Genomic DNA, 20,244 nt, shown 5'->3' on the forward strand with positions numbered 1-20,244 from the left:
TTTTTGCCAGAGAATGAGACCTCCCTCCACAGAAGTGTCTCTTCAATACTGAAATTAGGTAGAAAAAAATTTTTCTCTTACCAAAGCTTTCCTTTAACATTGGCTCTTTCTGCTCATCATCATCCTCCTCTTCAGACAGTGGTGAGAAAGCAAACCTTTAGGAGGCAAAGAATGAAAGCTATCTTAGAATAGTATCTCTTGCCACCCAAGAAATTCCAACATTCACATGACTTGATTATTCTGTGTAGCACACTGTTTTTAAGACCTATGCTAAACTAAATAATGAAAAGTTTAAGTCACTTCTTTTTAAATAAGTTCACAACCAGGAATAGACTGAATTTTATCTATGTGACTTCCTACACTTACTTTTCCTCAACAGACTGCTCAGTATCCTTATGGATTGGTATAAAGCAACTAAAAATCACCCACCAGTACTTCTTTAGATAAACAAGCATTCCCAAACCCCAGTATTTTTAGAAAGAGGTGAACCTTTGGTTGTTAGCAGACGGTCTCCACAGAATCATGATGACAAAAAGGATCATTGAAAACAATAAACGCCAGATGGCATCATCCACCCATAGCTCCTGCCAGTCCTGCCAAGGAAAACAGCAGCACAAATAGAAAAAGTTATGAAGAAAGAGACTCCATGTCCTCAGTTCTTTCCAAGGGTGAACTACAGGCATCTGACAAAGAGGCTCGTTACCCACAACAGTGAGAATTTTAGCATATTGTGTATTACTCTAGACATAATCTAGAGAAAAATCTGTTCCAGAATGCCCAGTCTTACCTCTTGCACTGCCAAATGTAAACTTACCAAGAGGCGACAAATGCAGAAAGCATTCAATATAAACTCACCGACTGACAGTCCACAAGCCTGAACTTCATGGTGGTCCAGATGATAAATACAATAGATGCTGCAATATTAAAATAAACAAGCTGCTTATTACTACGAAGTATGCTAATCCAAATATACTACCAACAGGACTATGTTTCCCAAACAAAAGGCAAAGACCTAAATAGTGAATTCTTGGAATCCAATTTATTAGTTTTGGAAAACAAGAGATTGATTTATTGCAGTGACCTTATATGGTAATTTAAGCACAGACCAGTATATTTTGCTCTTGATTCTTCAGAGACACAAGGTATAAATCAAGTACGAAGTATTTAGCCAACTCCTCAACCCTGTTCACTATTCTTATATTACTTTCATCTAGCCTCCAAACCATGGTTTCATTATCAGTCAACAAATAAAGCCTGCCTTGAAGTGACTGAATCATCTGATCTGCCTGAATGCCTAAGCATTCAGATCTTCACCTTTAAGAGTTCCAGTGCTCAAACTATGCTCTCACCACAGGTTTAGGAAACGAGACTTCCCTCCACTAAGGTGTTCTATGATATCTAAGAACCAGATGCTGAAGGAATTTAATCAGAGCTGTCAATTGAAAGGAATGCGCTTTTTTGTTTGTCTAAATAAAAAAAAAAAAGCAGTTTCCTGCTTGTTGTATGGATAGCTTTTCCAAAGAGATGAGGAGCTGAGCACCTGGAAGCACCAACAGATTTATTCTTCAAGTTCAGTTCATCATTACTACAAATGGAAAGAGAATCTGAATCTGTATTCTTCCACAATACGTTACAATACTAAGAATACTGTTTTCCCAAGAATCACTTTGGTCTTCAGCTATCTGGTCTTCAGACATCTTGAAAAAAATCCCATAGTACACAGTGATACTGTGATTTTGGCAAAAACTACCTCTGTGAAGTTAACAGCATAGGATAATATTTTTTTGCCCCCAGCAGCTTTAAGAGGGACGAAAGTGCTCTGTTAGAGGAGCTGCATAGAACTACTGATCTTAGTAATGTCATGACTAATAATCCACAGCCTCTGAATTATCAACATAATACTTGGCACAGACCCAGTATTAGAAATGGGTCAAGTGTTAAAAATACCAAGTGCTTTGATTGCATTTACAGAAAGGTCACCAAACTCAAAAATCTGCTTTAGTTATCAAATCAAGCCATATATGGAAATGGGCAGTGCTCTTATTTGATTAACGTAATTTTCTGCTTACCTGCTACTGCCAAGATGAGCGTGTTGGTGAAGTGCCGATACAAAGACAGTTTCACAACATTCCTTCGAAGTTTTAGCAGTTTCATTGTTTGAGTTAAGCTGATAAATATGTATGGAAAGTCAAGGAAAGCCTCTGAAGGGACAAACTGGTCACAGACTTAGGACACAGATCTTATGATCAACAGCTCTCCCACCCACACACTTAGCCCTCCAAAAAGGTAGACCAGACTCAGTAGAAGAAAAGTTCATCCTGTGGCAAAGGTGCCAAAGAGCAGGATCTATCTCTTTCATGTTATTTAGCCATCTAAACCTAGAACTCTTGTCACAAAGATGGTATCCAAGCATCTATTTTGGACCATGGTCTATTCCTCCAGAAAAGCATCAGATGTAGTTCTGATAAATGGAAAATCAAGTCTGAACTAGAAGTGAATTAAAATCCAATTAGAGAGTGTATACATGTATCTTCACCCTTTTGCCTACAATTTTATTTCCATAGCGACAAAACAAGTGCTTAGGAGAGAAATCATGGTAGTAGATGATTGGGGTTGTCATGGCTGGGCAGCAAGCTATTCACATTGTAAACAGAGCTTTGTGATTGACTTTTGCTAAAAACGCTTTACAGGGATTTTGCTATACATGGCTTTGAGTTCAGCATTTGACAGCAGTTGCTACAGTTACACAAGATTATGTTTATTTGGATGTAATATGTCAAGACACCAAAAAGTTACACTGCCCCATTTTGTCACCTAAATACTTCAAGATGAGTTCAAATTTTACAGAAAGAATTTTAGGTTTTATGTTGCTAAGAAAGCTTCTCTCCAAAACACAAACTGAGTCTGTTCTCCAAAGGCTATACTATGGTACTGTTACAGTGCTACACTACAACAAATTAATTTCATACTTCAACAATCAGACTGATAACAGACAGACTTAACTAGTCTATGTTCAGGAGCTGCTCTAACGCCAATATCTACTGGTTACCTATTTTTCCTTGCACTGGCTGGAGCAGAAGTGTACCTGATCACTCAGTTACAGAGGTTCTATTAACTTTACCAGAAGTAGAAAGAACATATACTTGAAGCTGATTAAAAAAAAAGTTCAGCCAAAAAGACTCCCAAATGAAGCTGATTAAAAAAAAAGTTCAGCCAAAAAGACTCCCAAAAAAACAAATCTGAAAGAAAATACACCCCACCAAGTAAAATAGTGAAGGATATCCACCAGCACAGGGCAGTATCTAGGAAAGCCAGGGGAATAAAAGCCAAGGAGGCAAGATCATTCTGGGCCTGGAGACAAAGAGAGAGCCAATAAGAACAAACTGAAAAGGAAACAAGGTGCAGAAGAAGTGAGGAGGGTCAGGCTATCTTACGAGAAACCATGAATACTCCACCATAATGCTTCTGAGTTTTACTACAGAAGCAGAGGGTTTGAACCAAGAGTTTAGCCCAATGCACAGAGGGGAACTGACAATACCACATTGTCAGTTCTCAGTTCTCCACCAGTAAGGTGAGAAGTAGTTTTCCAGATTAAGTCAATCTAGCACCATTAAGAGGAGCCTCTGCTCAGGCGACTGCTGCAACAATGCACTCTGGCCACTTCCACAACACAAAACTAGCAATCAGCTTGTTAGTGGTGTAGTAATTAAATCTTTCACGCTATCCACGGACAAACTGAATGCTCCACTGGCAACCATGAGTTTGACTGAAAGTGACAAAAATTGCCTTTGTGTGTACATCAAAAACTATCAAAGTCCCAACTGAAACAAGCAAATCACCTTTTATTCCTTTTAAATATTAGGCAGAAATAATAAGCTGTGAATAAGCTTGTAACACTCTGCAGTTTATGAAAGGATATCCACAAAATAATACAGGCATCAATCATGGACAGGGCCAAGTTTGCTATCAGAGCCACAGTGTCATAGAAAAACTGAAAAAGTACCAAATATATGACATGTTAAATACCTTATCCCAAAATACCAAAACCAGAACAACAGAAATCTACATCCTGAGATGTACTTCTTCATGAAGCAAGGAGCAGCACCACTCACATGTACTTCCCCAGGTACAGCCTCCAAATTCAAGTAGTGGTGTTTTTTGGGGGTTGGTTTTTTTTGGTTTTTGGTTTTGTTTTGTTTTTTTTAAACTCATGGCCAGGTGACCCAAGCTGTAAATTTGTGTCTGCAACTAGCCCTACCTAATCCAAAGTATTAAGCACAAGGGTCCAGGCAGAATATAGTGTCTGAAACCTGACTAATCAGAAAACTCTTAGAATTCTTTCAAAATATACAGAATTACATCCTGATAAATAGAGAAGACATCAAACTTAAAATAACTGTCAATAATCCATATCCACACTCTGAGTTTAACCACTTCATTGTCACTGTTCCCTTCTTTCAGCATAGCCCTGGGATTCTCCCTCAGCATATAAGTAAATAAAGCCAGTAGCATCTGTGGCATATGGGAAAATTCAAGCAGTTATTACTGACCCCTGTGACTCTAAGAACACCTTCCATGCCAGAAAATAATAGATAAAGGGCTCCAGCCATAACTACTTTGTGAAGAGTAACTCCAAGGCGAGGCCTGTAGGAAAACAAAGCGAAATTTAGATTAAGTAGGGGGAAAAAAAAAAAAAGTGAAGTCATGTAACTTGAGTCTAACATAAGGCATGAAGCATGTGAATAAAAGGTCCTTGTGATAAGCCACTTCAAGATCCAGAAATAATTTTATTATGGTGCTCGAAGCTTACTATTCATTTTGTCTTATGGTATGATGTGACTAAGGAAGAGACTGGTAACAGTCCTGTTTCCTAGTTAACTCGTTTAGCTTTTTTAAAACCATTTCAAGAAGTACCAGCCCACCTTTTCTTCACCAGTTCCCCCAGCACACCCACACTTGCTAGAAGTTTCCACTACCACATAACACATTGTTTTACCGTTGAATACGGCTGGGGACAGACAGATAAGCAGCAATCTTGGCAGCAGAAACCTCCTAAAGTAGATCCTCTACCCTGTCAGTGATTCTTGACCTCCCCCATTTCTAGAAGCTCCTCCTTGCCCAGAAGGAAAGCGTATAAGCGTGACTCAGAAACTACCCAACAGCGGTACACCGAAGGGGGTGGGAAGAAGAGTAATCACCCTATGGAATTGTATGTCTCTGATAACTCCTGAAGAAGTCTAAGCCCTTACAGCAGTTAACTAAAGCACCTACCTTTCAAGTAGCAAAGTACAGGGAGATGAACACTGCCCTAAGTTATTAAAAACCAACAGTGAAAAGCCTTTTAATAGAACACAAGAAACCTTTAACAGAATTACTCACTTGACTATCCCATATCCCAGGCTGACTATGATGACCAGAGTTCGAGCCAATGAGCGCTTCACAGCAGAAAGCAGTTCTGCCAGTATTACTGCTCCTTGAACTACCAAAATCAAAGAGGAAGAAGCTAGGTTATTAAGATATAACTTCAGTTTTATTAACTACTGCATGCAATTGTAGTATGAGAGCAGACATTATTATTTTCAGAAAGTAGGCTAATAAAATGTATCATCTTTTTATTACCTACATCTGGAGTAAGCTTTCAGAAAAGATAGGTCACACAGCATAAAAAAAGCTACTGAAAAACTTTACATCCATAGAAAGTGAAGAGTAAATGATCCATAAAACATTTATCCCTAAGATCAGCCTCGATGATCTTCCAAACAAGTCAACCAACAAAACCTTCTGTACCATGGGTGTGGCCAATGAGCAAAAGCCATATGGAAGTTTTACTTGCAGTTTCATTTGTACGCAACCATCCTAAAAACTCAAAACCAGAGTCCCAAAGTTTTATGTGGAGAGGATTGCTTAAGATGGAGTATCAGGCTATGGGCTGAATACCAAGTCACCTACAATGCTGTCATATTAAACAAGGAGTTTCAAAGTCTCTTTCCAAGGCCAATACCAATTGTCAGAAATTAATTACAAGGTACACTTAGGAAGTTCTATTTTAAACTTCAAGCCAGCACTACAAATCTATCATTTTACATCCCTAAGACATTACACTCAGGAGTGAGAGAAAGGAACAGCATTTTAGCTTTAGAAGAACACAGATCATTGTATTTACAATATATGAAAAAATGCAGAAACTCTGGTTCCCTGTTCTTTGTTTTGAAACAACCCTCAAGTAATCATATACTTAATACACATCTGTCACCCCAATTTAGCATAAGCCATTAGTGCTATGCCCCATCAATTAAACTGCAAGCTGCAATTGCTACCTACCAGATTCCCCTGTGTAGCGGATATTCTGGAACTCTGCATAGAAAACTGCCTTCTCGAGCATTCCCAGGAAGATAACAGCACCAATCCAGAACTGGATCCTCAGGAGATCTCGCCAGTAGCAGGCTGACCATGCAAGCCACAGAACCCCGAAGAATACATACACAATACACATCACCATGAAAAACTATTACACAAAAAGAAGCAAGAAATAGGAACCTTAGACCCAGAGAATAATTTCCTTATTTCCATTCCACAGATGTAAGACAGCTCTATTTTCTCCCTGAGTATAGCAACTTTGGACTTTTTTATATACAAAAGTGACTAGAAACAAGCATTGCTTCATTTGTCTTCTCTGGATTCACTTACACTGACAGTTTAATTTCTCACTGCCAAAAAAGGGCATCAGAGTAGTCAAATTTCTGAGCAATTTCTCTCTTGAAGAGCAGTCTGCCAATCTATTCACAGGCAATTTTTCTAAGGAAGATATCAAATGCTACTAGCTTTCAAAAACTCAGATAAGAGCTCAGGCAAATCATCAAGTACTAGAGACCTTGTCCCTTCACACATATTATTCTATTACTAACTCCATAATACATTTATAGTACTCTGCAAATAAACTTACAAGTCACCATTACACACCACTCCACAGAACAGAGATAAGCAACTGATGGTTGTAATCCCTCTGTTCAAATAATTTGACAATTTGTCTCAAAAGCTAATTTCCAGCAAATTCAGTTTTTGACCAAGCTTTAGGTCAGCCAAAAATCTGGAACTGAAAAAGAAACCCAGATACTCATTTAAATACTACCATTTTGCGATTTTTTTTTTTTTCAGTCCAGTGTTACTTGCTTCAGAAGAACTTTTAGGGTACGTGTCACCTATGGCAAACAATAAGCTTGACAATGCTACTCAGTGCTGAATTTTCTAAATGACAGCACCATACCAGAGCAAGTTAAGTTTTCAAAAATGACACTGAGATTAAGAAAAGGGATAAGAAGGAAAGAACAAGACATTAAATGAATAGCAGGAAGTACTTAGCCAAAGTATAGGACAGTAATAATCAAGCAGTCTCCCCTTGCAGAAGGCAGATTTTTTTAACCAAGCATTGAAGTTAGCTGCACAATCCACTGAAACCTTCACAAACTGAAACCACCTTCCTTAGGAGAACAGCTTACTGATCCTTACAGATTTTCATGTCTGACTAATCCATGCAGTTCACATGGTAAGGACCTAGGCATGCTAGTTCACATTCAGATGCTCCATTACACAAACATTTAGAGAGAAACCTTCTTCTGGAGCTGCCACATAGGGATATTCATATTAGCGAATTACATGTCAACAGAGCTGCTGGAGCCTTTTTACTTCTGTCAGGCTCTCCTATTTACAGGCCACTCTTGCCAATAGAGTCAGGCTAGAGATCTTTCTTCTTATTGATCCTCAGCTAAAGTCTGCCTACACTACATAAATATTTAAGTTCATTTATTTTCTTAGCCTCCTTGACAGAGGCAACTAGCAACCAAGTCAACAACTCCTTTGAATAAAAAGGGTATTAGCTATTGGTAGTTCAATTATTCTTTCACTGCTAGGCAGTATTAAGGACTTCCTCATGGGGTGTAAGACACCTGGTGGAGGAAAGAAGATTAAGCTGTAAAAGAACAAAAGGAAGCAGTGACAAATGAAAGGGTAGCTGTAAACAAAAGCATAGAATAGCAAATTTTCTAAGATATGAGCTAAGCAGAAAAACAGTGTCAGTAAAACTGCTCAGTTTAGAGCTAATGATACTGATAACTTCTGGAACTGCAAATTGACAGTCATCAAGTCAAACAATCCAGAGAAGGAGAACATTAGTGGCATATGCAAACATCTGAAGTCTATGTCTGTTTTCCCTACTCTGTATTTAGTACAAAAAACAAACAAACAAACAAACAAAAAAACCAAAAACACAAAACCACCAAACTAAATACCACTCTCTGCTAAATTTTTTTTTCTGAGACACTGGCTTTGTGTTTCCTGAAGTATGCAACGAGAGTATTTAACTGAGATTCAAATCAACTGACAACTTTATAGGTCAAAGAAAAGCTCTTTTACTTACAATCATCAGAGGATAGTCTGCAAGTGAGAGATACTCATATGGCCCCTTCAGTTCTACTGTCACTGTCAAAAGACAATCCAATAACCAAATTGAACAAAGACCAAAAGGAGGAAGCCAAGACAAAGTACCTGATTTTTACTCAAGCATAAAGAAACTCCAAATCTTCATATAGCTTTTAAATCTAACTTGCACTTTAATCAAAGAAAGTTAAGACTCATAACATACTCAGCTAAAAGCATGCAATTAAAATTACACGCTCCATTACCAAGAAACTCATGCCAGTACTTAAAGTAATTTGCGCTGGAGATTCACGTGTAACAGGAAGGTTCAGAAACACACATAAGTTAACTTTTTAAGGGGATTTTCAAACTTCTCTAAAGTTTGGAATAGGTTATCAATGCACTGTTAGATATACTATAATATAATTTCAAGGTGACAATTATGATCTTTGTCTTCTACACGATTTGAGCTTATAATAATAAATAACTGTGTTTCAAAAATGTCCAGAACAACACCAAGCCTCAAAATAGAACTGCTTGGGATTCTTCTTTACTTTCATCATTAAACTGACAGACCAACAGCCTTAGTATCTTCAAGACACTAACAATCACCTATTTTCTTGTGATAAGAAAGAGCTGTAGTAGGTAATACATCTATGTGAAGTGAAAGATAGTGTCTTATGAAAATGAACCATACAGTATATACTAAAAGTACCTTAGAATACACTGAGACTGGTATACATAAAAAATGGCACTATATTTTTAGCTTACTGTATAAACAGCTATCTTACTTGTAAAGGGCTTATTTTGATATGAGGAAGGTGGTGTTTTCTCCGTTCTTTTAACTCTGGTAGTAGAATCCTTAGCAGTCGTAATTCCAATTTGCACAATAAATATATACGGCCCATCTCGCCAAGTTTTGATAACAGCATTCATTGCCTGAAAATAAAATGTTGACATGTAGACAGTGCATAGTCAAGACGACAGGAAAAAGACAGAAATAGACTCGCCATACATGGGTGGTATCTTCCATGTAAAAACAAAGTTCATCTCTTTCCAGGCCTAAAATTTGTTAATAAATATTTGCTAAATAAATTTTAAATCTATTTATTAAACGTAATACTTAAAATGTAGTTCTTTGAATCCAGAAGAATCCTCAAAGACCTGGGAGGCGATCAGGGCTTATTTGCAAATTCAATACTGGCTTACTGCAAGAGTCATCTCAAAGGTACAGCAAAAGCTATAAAGAATTCAGCAAAGCATCCTATTCCCTGTTTTCAGTCTAGAAACATTAAGACTGTCACAGAGATACTTCTTTCCTCCTGAAATCAATTGTTTGGCAACAGCACAGCTGTTGGCAACTCAGCTCCCTGGTGAAGGCTGAATTTTATAGCGTAAGAGAAGAAGTAACCTAGAAGTAAAAAATTTCCATAGTAGTCATTTCCTGTGGAAACTATTACTGCCCCTGCAACAGCCCTCATACCTGTAAGACTCAAACACTGCCAATGAACTAACAGAGGAAGCTTGCCCAGATAAATAGCTGCACCATAAAACAAATCAGAGATCTCTTTGAGTTGCAGCATACAAAACTGTTAATTCCACAACTGAAGACGTTCTAGCCATCTCAGAAACTGCAATATTTACCAAGAGCTTTAAGGTTAAAACTAAGACTATCTACATGTATGTCACTCACATGACCATTCCAGAACTACCACAAAGACTTCTTTTATAACAGCCTCTCCAAGCGAATTTCAGTATTAAAAGCATGCATTTCTTTTAAGAAACCTCCTGACTACAAGACCTAAAGCCAACAGAATTTTATGTGTCAAAAAAAAAGTTTATGCCGATATTGACTGAAATTAAAAAGACTCAGCTAAACACACAGTAAACTTAAAAGATGATGGATTTTTTTTTATACACCAATTTTGCCTTTGAAATATCTCCGTCTCTTGCTGCATTGATTCCTTATGTCACAACTGCACACACAGCTATTTATGTTTTAGCTTTAAGGTAAATTGCCCTGTAAGTACACCGGGAGTTAAATACATTTTCTCTGTTGGCATCCAGGACATTCAATTTGAAGTTATTTTGACAATTGTTCCTAGTTAAGGCTTGAATAATATATAGTAAAAATACTAACAGATTTGAAAATCAAAAGTAATCACTCAACTTGTTTGGTAGAATGTTTTAAAAGACTAGTTAAAGATGAAACCAAATATAATCTCTAAGTATTATTCACCACTTAAAACGGATCGTATCAATGATTACTTTAAATTACTACGAAAAAAAAAAATTTATTTTTTAATTTATACCATCATTTTGAATGGTATGAGTTCCATATTTCACACATAGAAGCAGCAGTTACTCTGTTTCTGTTATTCTGTTTTTCCACACAGTGCTACCTAGTTTCAAGCTAAAAAAAAAATCCAGGTGTCAAAAAAACCCCAGAGAATTACACCATCCCTGTAAATGCTACCAGTAATTTCTTATACAAAGAAATATAAATTAAAAAAAAAACAAAACCACAAATTAAGACTGCTGGATTCCAAGCCATTTTTAAATTCAATATACATACAGTTTTATCTGCCACCATTGTGTGATTTCCTCCACTCTCCTTCTTATCTTTTAAGCCCTGAAAGAAAAAAAGAAAAATAGATAAATGAATATGCCAAAACTATCTCTTCCATGCCTACACTCACTCATTAGTGAATCTGTCCTGGTTTGGCTAGGACAGAGTCCATTTTCCTTTCAGTGATTTTTCCTTTCAGCTAAGTTTCTTCTAAGTAACTGCACTTTCTGAAGCTAACTGCATGTTTTCCAGACAATGTCTGCTTCTAGGATTCATAACGCTCGAAGTGTATAGTTATTACTAAGGTAACAGTAAGAATGGTATGCAGAAAGGCTCTTGCTTAGACTTATTCCTAGAGAAACCAAGGTCACTGCTATATTCCTTATGGTCCAGAAGTGGAAGGCCATAAGAGTTGCACTTCTGGGGAACAGCAGACAGGACAGGTGACCCAAAATTGACCAATGAAGTATTCCATCCCATACACATTCTCAGTTTAAAGCTGAGCGATCACAAGGGTCTCTCTTCTTCTATGGCCAGCATCCAAAGAGGACTCTGACGGTTTTTCTCCTGCCTTCAAACCCAATCTGTGCAGTCCTGAATCTAGTTCCTGCCTGCTGCTGAGTCCAGCCTGGGACTTCCCGGAGCCTGCCCTGCAGCGCCAGTGATGACATGATTGTCATCAGGGGAGCTTGATCTTGGTTTTGTATATATTTAATTATTTCCATTATTATTATTATACTCTTTTTCATTGTTACTGTTTATTAAAACTGTTTTAACTTTCCAACCTGTAAGTCTCTCTCCCTTTTCTCTTTTCCTTCCCCTTCTGTGGGGAGGAAAGGGTTAATAGAGAGCATCTGCCACCCATTTAATAGCTAGCCCAGCTCTAAACCTTGACACAAGCCATGTTTAAATTCAATATACACACAGTTTTATCTGCCACCATTGTGTGATTTCCTCCACTCTCCTTCTTGTCTTTTAAGCCCTTATAGAAAAAAGAAAAATAGATAAATAAGTATGCCAAAACTCTCTCTTCCACACCTACACTCGCTCATTAGAAGGAAAAAAAAACAATTTACCTCTTGTTTCTCAGGTGAGAGGGGCTCTGGATGAACAAATTCTTTATAGAAAACCTGCAAGATATAAGAAAGGAACAGCATTTATAGGCACTTTATATTAACATGACCAGAACAGCTTCCACTAAACTTAATTGAAGGATTCTCTGGACAGCTGCATTAGAGAGATTTCATTTTTCTAAATCAAACAACTGTCCATTTGTGGATGGAGTCTTGAATACTTAGATTAATATTTTGTCATTTGAGAGTTGCTTCTCCTCCCCTCAGACAACAGGTGTCTATTTTTAGAACTGGACCCACAGACATGACAATAGTGAAGTTAATTTTATTTTCCAAATATGAATTGTTGGCTATCTCCATTACTAGATGAATTCTACACAGACAGAAACAGGATTTGGAGATTTCTGCCTTAGTTTATGCAAAAAAGGTCTCTAGATGAATGGGTGCCAATTAGAGATCCAGATTTGCCAACCCTCCCAAACTAGACTTGCAATCTAGTGAAACTGCTATATCACAAGAAAAAAGCTGAACAGTCAAAAGGATAAATTTCTGTGAAATTTCAGAAATTAATATCCGAGAGGAATATCTTTTGTTAAAATTTCAGTAGACTTTTCAAAGGAATTGGAGGAAGAGTCACTTAAAGACTTTTTAAACCCCAGTTTCACCAACCTGAACATTCAGTTAAGATGCCCGAGTTCACATTACACAGCTAAACCCACAAGATCTTTTCTATAAAACCAAGTAAAAGTAGAACTGACATTTCTCATATTATTAAACATAAAAAGCAGACAGCATACAGATTATTTTTAAAAAAACCTTTCAAGCCATCTTTGCATATCAAAGGAATCAGAGGCATGCAAACAGATCATCAAAAACCCTTTAAGTCACCTTTAGGTTATGTCTTTTTTCTTAAAAAAAGAGCAAACAAAAAAAACACCACACTAGGTTCAATAGTTATGAGACATTTCCCAGTATTCTCTCTGCAAAACCCTTTGTCTAAATCAGGAATGGCTGAATACAGATGCAACACTGCATAATCTGCCTTGAATTCTTAAGTACACCCTTAAAGAATGACAGCACATTATTCTGATACTGTCATTAGTATGACTGCATAGCTTCACCTGGTGATACACAGCTGGTGTAGAGCCTATGTTTGCACATTACGTTCCTATGCTGTTTTGCATTGTCTTCTCTCTTCCATTTGCATGTTTTAGCACTAATTTTTCATTTTTAACCTGTTGTCAGTGCTTAAGTAACCCATCTCTCAACACTCTTTCACTTCTGTTATTATAAATGAACATTATCTGAGCAAAAAATGTCAGTCCTTTATCAACCCAAGTTTAGTGGGAACTTCACTCTGCTGCCAGAAATTCACACTTCTACTCAACTAGCAGTAGCCTTCTGTAAGTGAAACAAATTCAGAACACAAAACCACAAACAAAAAGAAGCACTGAACTGTACAGTGGTGTGGTTTGGTTTTTTCCTCCCCACGGTGGGCCAGATGTTGAATAGCAAGCCAGAAGTAAAGCAAAGTTAAGACATTATCATTGCAGTTTGGTTGTCATAAACAGATAAAAACAAGTACCTCTCAACCTACAGTGATACTTACATAGGATGCTAACACATCTAAGAGGAACTACCACCTTCTCTGTATATTTTATGAGAGAACAGAGCAAACTGTGAAGTTTCTACCCATACCTGAGGCCTGAAGAGCTCAGAGCAATTTGGAAAGAGAAGAGAAGCAGTGGCATAGTACCCTGACCAACCCGGATGCTCTTCAGACGTAGCCCCAAAATAGTACTCTGCCTGTTCATCCTGCCAAACATGAATAGAACTTAGGTTAGCATCCAATATATCAAATGGTTTATCTCAGTAAGCAGCTGCAAGACCTGGAGAGCACCATCTGCATGCAATCTTGAACAGAATTTAATAGGATAAAAGCCATCAAGACCACACAAGGCTATTCCTCCTCAAAAAAAAAAGGAAAAAAAAACCCCATACAGGCTTTGAGTAAGAATTAATACCCAATTTAAAAAAAAAAAAAAAAAAAAAAAAGAAATCCCAATATTCCTGCAATGGAGATGCAGCAGCCAGCATAAGCTTCAGTATACACAAACTCTACATTATTTTATTAAAGGTTAAAGATCTCAGTGCTGTGTTAGGTTAGTAGTTACAACTGTCATAATTAATATTTTAAGTAAACATGGAAAAGTATAAACCACAGTTGTATTCTACCACATTTGATAGAAACACTATACATCTTGTATAAATCACTAATACTTGCAATGTGCATCCCTAAAGAACAGAATTTAGACTAAACATGAAAACATTCAATTTTTTCTATTTGCTGTCATTAAGCATTTGGTAAGTAGCATTTTCATCTACCACAAACTCACACACATCAGTTTAGAGTCGATGCACTTATTTAAGCTTCTGGGTTTAGAAGAATTCTGACAACCACTTCCACCTTACCCAAACCCCAGAAAAGTCAATAATTCCATCAAGCTGTGGATCAATTCCTTTCCATTCCATTCCCAATGATCCAGAAATGTCTTATCTTCCAATGGAGGAGTGTGTCTTTTAGGCCCAAAGAACAAAGAAGATGCAAGCGAGACACCTCCAATACCCTTACCCCCAGATCTGCTTACCACTAAAAATCACAACCCATATTTTTCCACACAATTCTTACCCCAAAGTTGAAGACTTCATTGTAGCAGTCAGAATATCTTAAGTACCAAGTAACATTGTAACTTTGAGAAGGATCACAAGCTTTTTCATCCCCTTCAACTAAAACAAACAGATAAGAACATGTAAGACACCCTCTACTCGCCATGCTTTTCCTCCCATTCTGTGCCAAACTACCATAATTAAATTTATTTTAAACACAAAACTGAAAGCAAAACAATAAAAAAACATTTTCCTCAAGTAATCCATTACTGTTCAGTGAAACAAGCATGTGGAAAACAGAATTCCGTTATAACGTTACAATTCTATTAAAGAGCTGAAGATCATTTGGAAACTTCTTGTTCTCAAGATAAACAGGGATGTTTCAGCAACTGCAAATACCAAACGAAACAGCAGTGACTCCCAGTGATTACAATACACAAAAGGATTTCCCTTTCCCATATATGTGGGATACATAGCAGGCAGAGAGAGCTACGAACAGGTTAATACTAGGGGCAATTTGCACAGATAATTTAAATATACCAAGACCATTACCAATTTTGCAAGTCAACATCCACTCCCAAAAGAAACAAGCCATTCATGCATTAGCTCACTCTGTCAATGCCGCAATGCTACCTAAAACAGCAAAAAGTCAACTTTCTGCTTTGATTTATTTGAGAACAACATGCATGAAAAGTGAAACACAAGATTCCACTCCCCCGGAAAGATTGTGTGATTTGTGTTTCAAATCTCATTCTGAAACTAAAGCTTGATGAAGAGAATTTGACACTAAGAAGGTAAGCTTCACCCGTAAACAAAATCTGCAGTGATCATTCAGAGTCTTAGAAGAGCCATTTAGGTGATTATGTTTGGGTTTTGCTAGTCAACAGATGGCAAAACTCTTTGGAGTTGACAGCACGTTTCTAGTAGCTAAGAAGTCCCCCCACCTTCACAGGCAACATTCATCTCAGACTAGACACCCACAAACTTGTTACACATACAGAGCTTTTAATGAATGTTTCCATATTGACCACTGCAGGTAAAAAATACAATGAGAAAAAAAGACCCTGCCATGGAGTCTTAACTGACTAATCCCACTTTAAACCACGTGACTACTAAGCAAGTATATGTAGAGCTAAAAACTCAGCAACTGAGTCTCTAATACCAAGGATTAAAAAAAAAATAATACTGGAATGCAACCACTGAAAAATAAGAATTTCCTTATGACACTGGTAAGCATGAAAACAAGGCACACATTCTCCACATAGCCCTAGATGTAGCAAAGAGCACAACAAAGAAACTAAGAAACAATACAAGCACTGCAGTGACATGTGTAGATAGCAAATTCTTAGAAGACAAAGGCTCTTCTGATAAAATTGATCAAATAAGGAACATCTCAAAAAGTGCTACCAAAAAAATAGGAGGGATTCAAAAATACCTTCTAAATATTTTTTTATCTATTAAAAATAAATAAGATTATTGAAAGTCTATGTTCAGCAGTCACACCAACTAAAGGTAAAACAGGCCATGCCTAGAACACTCTACCAATATCTGTAAACATCAAAATTACAGAAAAGAAGTACTCTAAAAGACAGAAAAGGCATCCATGGCATTTACTGAATTCAGCAATATGGAAATCTAAGTTCCTTCGCCTTCAAACAAAACCAGCAACATTCAACTCAAATGCAGTCTTTGTACTTATTTATGGAGAGCAGGATTTCTACCATGACCCTAGACAGGAAACCAGATACCTTCTAGAATAGCACTTAAGAAAAGTAGTAGATAAAAATAAATTCATTATTGACAATACTAAACATCGGTGTCAGTCTTCCCAGTCAGAAGCAGAAAGCATCAGACACCAATACACCACACACACACACAAAAAAAATCCACAAAAAACCGCCAGAAATCAAGAAGGGGAAAGAAAAAGGTGGAGGAGGAGATGCAGGTGCTCACCGAAAACATGAACCACTCACAAGCAGTCATGTTTGGCAAGATGGGTCATATTGTCCACACAAGCACCACAAAGCACATGGAAGAGGGAACAGACAGCAAACAACAGAAGAGAAACCAGTTTCCACATAGACACAGGCAGAAAAGAAACAACATGTAAATTCGAAGCTTCCCAGTACCAGACTCAGTTTAAGTTACCATCTAGGCTGAGAAACTGAAATTAACTTCGTCACCTTTGTTCCTTCCTCTTTCAGTGATTCATTATCTAAATTTATGTAAATCTTTTAATCACACTGGTAAGTAAAACACATGTCTTCACTACAGAATTTTAAGGCTTCACACCTGTTTAAAGGCTGACAGCACAGTAAGTCCACATCAGGAGCCAAGAGATCAAATTCTTACTGCCAGATCTGCCACAAACCTGTCTTGTAACAAACAAATTTTATTTTCTCCATGACTTAGTTCGTTCCTTCTCTTGGTTATTTCAGCTGTACACCTCATGATTAGACTTACCACACACTTCACTGCCAGGACCCACATCTCAGATGCCATGTTAGTATCAGTACACTATTTTTACAAAACTTTAGACAAGAAAGCCTACCACCTACCAAAGCTCCAAATGCCCTTTTAAACCCCACCTCCTCTTCCCCAAGCATCAGATTTTTACATCTTGATCCTGCAGCTGCATACTTGCAATTGCCTCACTGCAAGCCATGAAACTCAGCATTTGAGCTACACTTGACAAGTGGGAAAACCTTAATCCTGACATGATGGACCTTCACTAATAACCACTGTAATACTAGCTTCCTATTTCAATTTCATGTGGGATTAATGGAGGCACTTTAACAAACTTCCTTTGAAACACTATCCCAAGAAGGGCAGGTATCTGAAATTAAACCCAAAAAACAATAAGGTAAGTACTAAACATAATAGAGCAATTTCATCAAATATGCAATTTCATCAAGAAGCATCACCTAATCTTCATGATACCTTAAAAAAAGTTAAAGTTAAAAAAAGAGCATAATCACTGCAGCAACTAAGTCTTGAAGTAACAACGGCACAGATCCCACTAATTGTCTCTAAACTGATTTATTTCCTCATTTGACACAAGTGCAGAAAGGCATTCACCAGCACTGCACCTGTATAACAACCCAATTAGCAGCTGGAGATCAAACAGCTTCTCTCCCCCACCTCATGGTAAGAACTTGTGCAAACAACCCCTTAAAGTGCTCAAAGTGCTCCGGAAAGATTTCAAGCCTTTCTAAATCAGCTAGTCACTTCCACAAGTCACCTGCGTCATCTTGTTGCCATCTAAATGCTATCCTCATGTTTACAGGTAAGAGAGTATTTTACAGAAACTCTCCTTTGAGCAATAACCTACCTACCACATAGCCCTAGCCAGATCAGCACAGAGCAGTGAACAGAAAGATCAATCAGGAAGGCTGCAAACACGTTTGCTCTGTAGCACACTCACACACTGTGATCAGGAGGAGAAAACAGCTCTCAGGAGAGCTCTGCCATAGTATGCAATGACATTCCCTTACCACTCCCAGAAGCACCCAGCTAAAAAGGAACAGGGCCTCAAAAAGCACTGCCTCCTGCACACTGGCATCCGTCACCCTGCAATACAAATAGCGCCAGTGCCAGTCAGCACCACATCTCCCAGCTGAAGGCATTTAGCATATCTTAAATAGGGAAAGCATACCTCGCAGTAGGGCTCAGCGCATCCCACACCTGACTGCCCACTATCTGAAATGAAGTGGTGCTCCCATTGCCCATCTTGTCCTCTCCACAGAGGGCCTGAACAGAACCACTCATTTCTGCTACTGCCTAAACAGATCACAATTGGGAAGCTTCAAGGCTGTTAACACACCCAACCATATCAGAGCTATGGCTTTCATCCAGTGCTAGGAGATTAGTTGTCACTGCAACCAGTGCAATTAAACCAGTGCAATTAAACACTCAAAACACTAGTGTTTTGAGTCCCAAATGTTAGAGTAGGGGGGGGTGTCAAACAGCAGACAGAGCAGGTTAATCCCTTGTAACCACTTACATCTCAGGAAAATGGTGGTGTTGCTGAAGAGGATCTTCCCAAAGTTAAACTTCTTCCCCTGCAAAGACACAAAAAAAGGAAAATATATTAGTGGGTTTAATGTCATCAAGCTTAAATAAACATCATCTTCCACTCAGAATTTTAAGTCAATACAGCAATGAAAGGCAATGCCAAATCAGGAGCTAGCCTTACTGGATTTTCCAGTCATGCTTCACCACCCCTTCAACCTACTCTTAAAGATGGCTCGAGAGGCTTGGGGCTTTTTGTTCTGCAAAACTGAAGCAATTTCATCACCATTTGTTGCAATGATTAGCATTTTCTTTCTAATGAGAAGGTCTGGACTATCTAACAACAAATAAAAAAAAACTGTTCCAAGAATCAGCAGGAGTGTTCACTGTGATCCTTTAATTTTGTTCCTGAAGCTCAAGAGCCTCACAGAAAATGTACATTACAGCGTGGTAAAGGCAGGTTAACGTCAGGCAAAACAGCTTTTCTCCACACAACTTCAAACACGCACAGCTTAACGGAAGTGCTGAAAATCCCTTCACCACCCCAGAGGCCCACGTCTCTCTCGGTTCAGCGTTTCAGGAGCCCAGCGCTCCCGACGCCCAGCCACACCGCGGCCCGACGGCGGGGGCTGCCAGCCCAGCCACACGGGGGGCGCCGGCGCTCTCTCCCCGCACAGGCCCCACCGAGGCCGGGCCCCAGCCGGGGAGGCGGCCTCGCTCCCCACAGACGTTACAGGGGCCACGCTTCCCCCGCCGCCCACCGAGACTATTTCCCGCAGAAGCCTTCTCTCCCCTGTAGCCACCCCCAACCGGCCAAACAGGGCTCAAGCCTGGCAGAGGGCCCCGGCAGCGGGGCAGGAGGCGCGCCGCGGCCCCGCGCCCTCACACCAGCCCCGGGTGCGGTCAGGCCCCACACAGGGGCTGCCCGGGCAGGGACGCCCCCGGCTGGACCCCAGAAGAGCGGGCTGGACAGGCCGCAGCCCTCCCGCGCACCCCCGCGGCGGCCCCCCCTTCCCCCCCTCAAGGAGGACAAGCAGAGCAGCAGCGGCCTCCCACCTCCGCCACGCACGCGTACGCTCCGACTGCCGCCACAGACAGCTGGCCCGGCGGCTGCGGGCCCGAGAGCCCCCAGCGCGGCGCCCCGGCCGCCCTCCCCGCACTCACCATAAGCACTGGGAGCCGCCATTTAGAACGCTGCCCGGCACCCGCCGCGCCCGCCAGCAGCATCACCGCCAGCAGCCGCAGCAGGACACCCTCAGGCCGCCGCCGCCGCCACCCCCCGGAACGCGACACTGCCGCCATCCCGCCGCACGGAGGCCGCCGCGTCGCTAGCCACGCCTCTTCCGCTCCCCGCGGGGCGACGCGGCTGTCGTGGGCCGGCGGGAGCGGCGCGGGGGGCGGAGCCGCTCCCGGACTGTCACCGCCCCCGGGTGCCAATCGCCGGCCCGGCTGTGCTCGGGGGCCGCCGGCTCCCGCGGTGACAGCGCGCCGTGCTGGGGCCTCCGGCACCTG

The 20,244-nt window shown here is 39.8% G+C and overlaps 1 protein-coding gene across 2 annotated transcripts in view; it reads right to left on the reverse strand.

Annotated features, from left to right (window-relative positions):
• TMEM87A (transmembrane protein 87A) overlaps window positions 1-20,056 on the reverse strand; it is a 32,298-nt gene extending 12,242 nt beyond the window's left edge. Inside the window, exons 1-17 of one of the 2 annotated variants that reach the window (XM_068399567.1) lie at window positions 19,897-20,056; window positions 18,725-18,782; window positions 14,744-14,841; window positions 13,753-13,869; window positions 12,058-12,111; window positions 11,907-11,963; window positions 10,988-11,044; window positions 9,204-9,351; window positions 8,414-8,475; window positions 6,322-6,505; window positions 5,380-5,479; window positions 4,551-4,644; window positions 3,279-3,351; window positions 2,070-2,174; window positions 856-914; window positions 490-593; window positions 82-155 (exon numbers count right to left, since the gene is read on the reverse strand). In XM_068399567.1, the coding sequence (XP_068255668.1) occupies window positions 82-155; window positions 490-593; window positions 856-914; window positions 2,070-2,174; window positions 3,279-3,351; window positions 4,551-4,644; window positions 5,380-5,479; window positions 6,322-6,505; window positions 8,414-8,475; window positions 9,204-9,351; window positions 10,988-11,044; window positions 11,907-11,963; window positions 12,058-12,111; window positions 13,753-13,869; window positions 14,744-14,841; window positions 18,725-18,782; window positions 19,897-20,034 (1,582 nt within the window). In that variant the 5' untranslated portion in view covers window positions 20,035-20,056. Of the gene's footprint in view, window positions 1-81; window positions 156-489; window positions 594-855; window positions 915-2,069; window positions 2,175-3,278; window positions 3,352-3,915; window positions 3,992-4,550; window positions 4,645-5,379; window positions 5,480-6,321; window positions 6,506-8,413; window positions 8,476-9,203; window positions 9,352-10,987; window positions 11,045-11,906; window positions 11,964-12,057; window positions 12,112-13,752; window positions 13,870-14,743; window positions 14,842-18,724; window positions 18,783-19,896 lie in introns of both variants that reach the window. The other variant, XM_068399566.1, reaches the window with a different exon arrangement.
• Window positions 20,057-20,244: the final 188 nt, after the last annotated feature.

The sequence above is a fragment of the Nyctibius grandis genome, chromosome 4 (assembly GCF_013368605.1).
Source record: "Nyctibius grandis isolate bNycGra1 chromosome 4, bNycGra1.pri, whole genome shotgun sequence".
NCBI classification, from domain to species: Eukaryota; Metazoa; Chordata; class Aves; order Nyctibiiformes; family Nyctibiidae; genus Nyctibius; species Nyctibius grandis.